Here is a 3,094-nt window from a genome sequence, read left to right on the forward strand (position 1 = left end):
CTGAGCTAAATTTAAAAGGGGGTTTCTGTCGAAACCCCAGAAACCCATCTGGATCCGCCATTGCTATATGTACAGTATCATATGTAGCTTCAACAATATGTAGCTACATAGGCACAGTATAGTGGTACAACACATAGTCCAGTAACATAGTTCACTGCTAACTAGTTTCCATTACATATACAGGTGTGTTTATTGCATGTTTGCCACATTGTACTTCAACACTGAACCTCACGATCAACAGAACATATCACTTCACACTACTCAGTTAAATCATGAAAATTACTATATGTACTCTATCAATATTATGTACACGGTGAAGTGTTCAACTTTAATAAACAGGCATATCACAATTTGTTCGAGGTATTATAAATGTGTTGGTCTTACACTGATTGTTACAAATTGTTTGAACTGTCTTTACATTTTAATTAAAATCATTTAATTTAACACGTGTATAAAATTCTTACAAGTCAAAAAATATTTAATAAATACATGCTACCTTGTACACTCATCTGTGACTGTACAAGTGCCTGAACACTGGCAACATTTTTGGCATAAACAGTGTCCATTGACACATGAACACAATACAGCAAACAGTACTACAGTCCAGTATTAATGAAGCTGTCTCCATGTTATAAACTTCATTTGTAGGAGAAAGTAACCTTGATAAAGTTATGCAGATTGTAGCAATGGGTACAGTGGCATAGAAAAATATGGTGATATTTTTAGCATCATTAAAATGCTTGTAGACAATACCGGTGCTGTTGGAATGCTTGGGGTACACTCGTCGGATCAAGAAGACTAGTAAACACAACATTACAGCCATCAGAAAATGTGGCACATAAAATAAACCAATGAGATTAGGTGGTAGACAATATACTACCTTTTGACGGTACTGACCTTCCACCAGCAACAATTTCTCCTTTGCAATGTTATTGTTATGGGCAAGTGTGAACACCACGTGATACATTGTGTTGATAAATATCCACCCAATGGATATAGCTATAAAACTATTGTCGGAAATCAACTTTCCAGGTGTTCGTCTAAACGAATGAAATATCCGGTACAGCCTCCAACTCTTCAATAATGTCGTATTGAGAACTAGCAGTAGTCCAAGATCAAACAACCATTGTGTTGTCTCACACAGAGTTGAGAATATCACCATGTCATGTTCTGCAATTGTTCTAACTACAAGTAGGATTCCACCTAACAGTAACAAATTGTTGCCAGAAAAAATGACGTAATTTAGCTGAGGGCTTGATGCTTTAATTGAGTAAAAACTTTGATAACGAAAGTTGACTAACAAGGAGAAGCCGTTCCACAGAAATCCTATTACTAAAAATACTAACATCAATATACCAGCCCATCTTTGAGCTAATAGTAATTCTGTCACAAATACATCTGAAGGTGGATTGTTCGCCGACCACAATAAGACACTATCATTAAGGTCTAGAACACCCAGCATTGAATTATTTCTTGAAGGATGGTAGAGACCAATTCTTTTCAGTACTCCATTTTGTACTTGATCAATTGTTATAGTAAAAGGTCGTTTATGAGCTTCATCAAATGACACATTACCAGAAGCACCAGCAAACTTTATTTTTGATAACTCTTCAATTATTGTTTTAGAAATATTCTGATTTCCCAATGAAAAGTTAGCTAAAGTTGAATTGAATTGTGACAATATTTCCTCAGCTTTGTGCAGTGCCAGCCCCAATGTCCACATGGAATCATAAGCAATTGTAGCCCAACTATTAAGCAAAGAGTCATTATAAATTTCTCTTTTCTCACTGGCGTATTTTTCAGATTCCTTGATATACGATTGATAGTACTGCTCAAATGTTTTGTTAGTAACATCAATTATGTCATTATCATAGCTAGTCCTTAGTGGATAGTTAAAGTGAATCATTCCATGAGTGGCTTGATGTATTTCTTCAACTGTACAGTTATCTGTTGAAGTGTTGTACCAATTGCCTCTATTGTTTTGCACTATCCAGACTACATTTGGATAAGTTAATTTGTGCTGGTACAAATAACAAATCATTTGACCAATGAATCCCCTGACCCCATACAACATACCAATTCGCATGCCACTAGAATGAATATCTTCTCTAAAAGCACGCTGATCCTCAAAGCTACCCATATCACGGTTAGTGCCACCAAAGTACACTTCTTTGGAGTCCTTAATGTGAAACTGTATGCCGATACGGAGTGTAGTGACTGCAACCTCATTCAAGATAGTACCAATAGCAGCATTGTGTATGCCGTAACGTTTCCACTTGAACCTTTTCACTAAACTGATTATTGCTAGGGAAGTAGACTCATCAGTAGGTACTGTCCGATAGAAATAAGGATATGAACTAGTCAACGATAAAAAAGGTGAAGTTGCTCCATAGGACAATTGGGGAAGGCGAATATCGTCTCTTCCAGCAATGGACGCGATGGGAATGGTAGAGCTAGAACAACCAGCTCCTAGAATGGCCACTGGTTGAGGGTGGTCGCTGTGTATAGCATTTCTCACAAACTCCCTGACTCCACTGTCGCGTGCACAACCTGAGTCGGCTTCCATCAACTCCAATCTGTACCCAGGTAAAACACTATTATTGCGGTTAACCTCGTCTCTTGCCAATCTCGCAGCTGGTATGACATATTCTCCATTCCAAAGCGATGATTCTCCGTAGGGAAACAATCCAAGCACTCGTAACACAGGTAGCGCGGCAGTCGTTCCACTCGAGGCTCCATTGTTGTTTCTACATGACCCTTGGCATAAGTACAGCCCTAGTATTGTCACTAGTAGCAATGGTCTCTCAAGCGCAAACGTGAAGTTACGCATTCCTAGCTAGATACTTACGATTTGAATGATTGAAATGAGCACGTGAGCACACCCATAATCTGTCGCGCAAGGCAACCGCTGAAAGATGATGCCGGCGCTACAATTGCACCATAAATACTAGAATACATAATCTAGTATCTATTACACGTTGAGTTATTTTTTGTCATTGGTCTCTTAGCAACCAACCTATCCGTGGGCATATAGTATTACTATACTATCCGGCTATGAAATAATCTATCGTGTGGGCAGTACTGAGTTATTGTA

The 3,094-nt window shown here is 38.3% G+C and overlaps 1 protein-coding gene across 1 annotated transcript; it reads right to left on the reverse strand.

The window, feature by feature from the left end:
* Positions 1 to 419: 419 nt before the first annotated feature.
* LOC136248968 (gamma-aminobutyric acid type B receptor subunit 2-like) lies at positions 420 to 2,838 on the reverse strand. Its single transcript, XM_066040844.1, has one exon. The coding sequence runs from the start codon at positions 2,828 to 2,830 to the stop codon at positions 506 to 508; it is 2,325 nt and encodes a 774-aa protein (XP_065896916.1). The 5' UTR covers positions 2,831 to 2,838; the 3' UTR covers positions 420 to 505.
* Positions 2,839 to 3,094: the final 256 nt, after the last annotated feature.

Source organism: Dysidea avara, chromosome 3 (genome assembly GCF_963678975.1).
Source record: "Dysidea avara chromosome 3, odDysAvar1.4, whole genome shotgun sequence".
In the NCBI taxonomy this organism is placed as follows: domain Eukaryota; kingdom Metazoa; phylum Porifera; class Demospongiae; order Dictyoceratida; family Dysideidae; genus Dysidea; species Dysidea avara.

Excerpts from the sequence above, each read along its gene's own strand:
- LOC136248968 (XM_066040844.1), bottom strand. The coding sequence starts at position 2,830 with ATGCGTAACTTCACGTTTGCGCTTGAGAGACCATTGCTACTAGTGACA.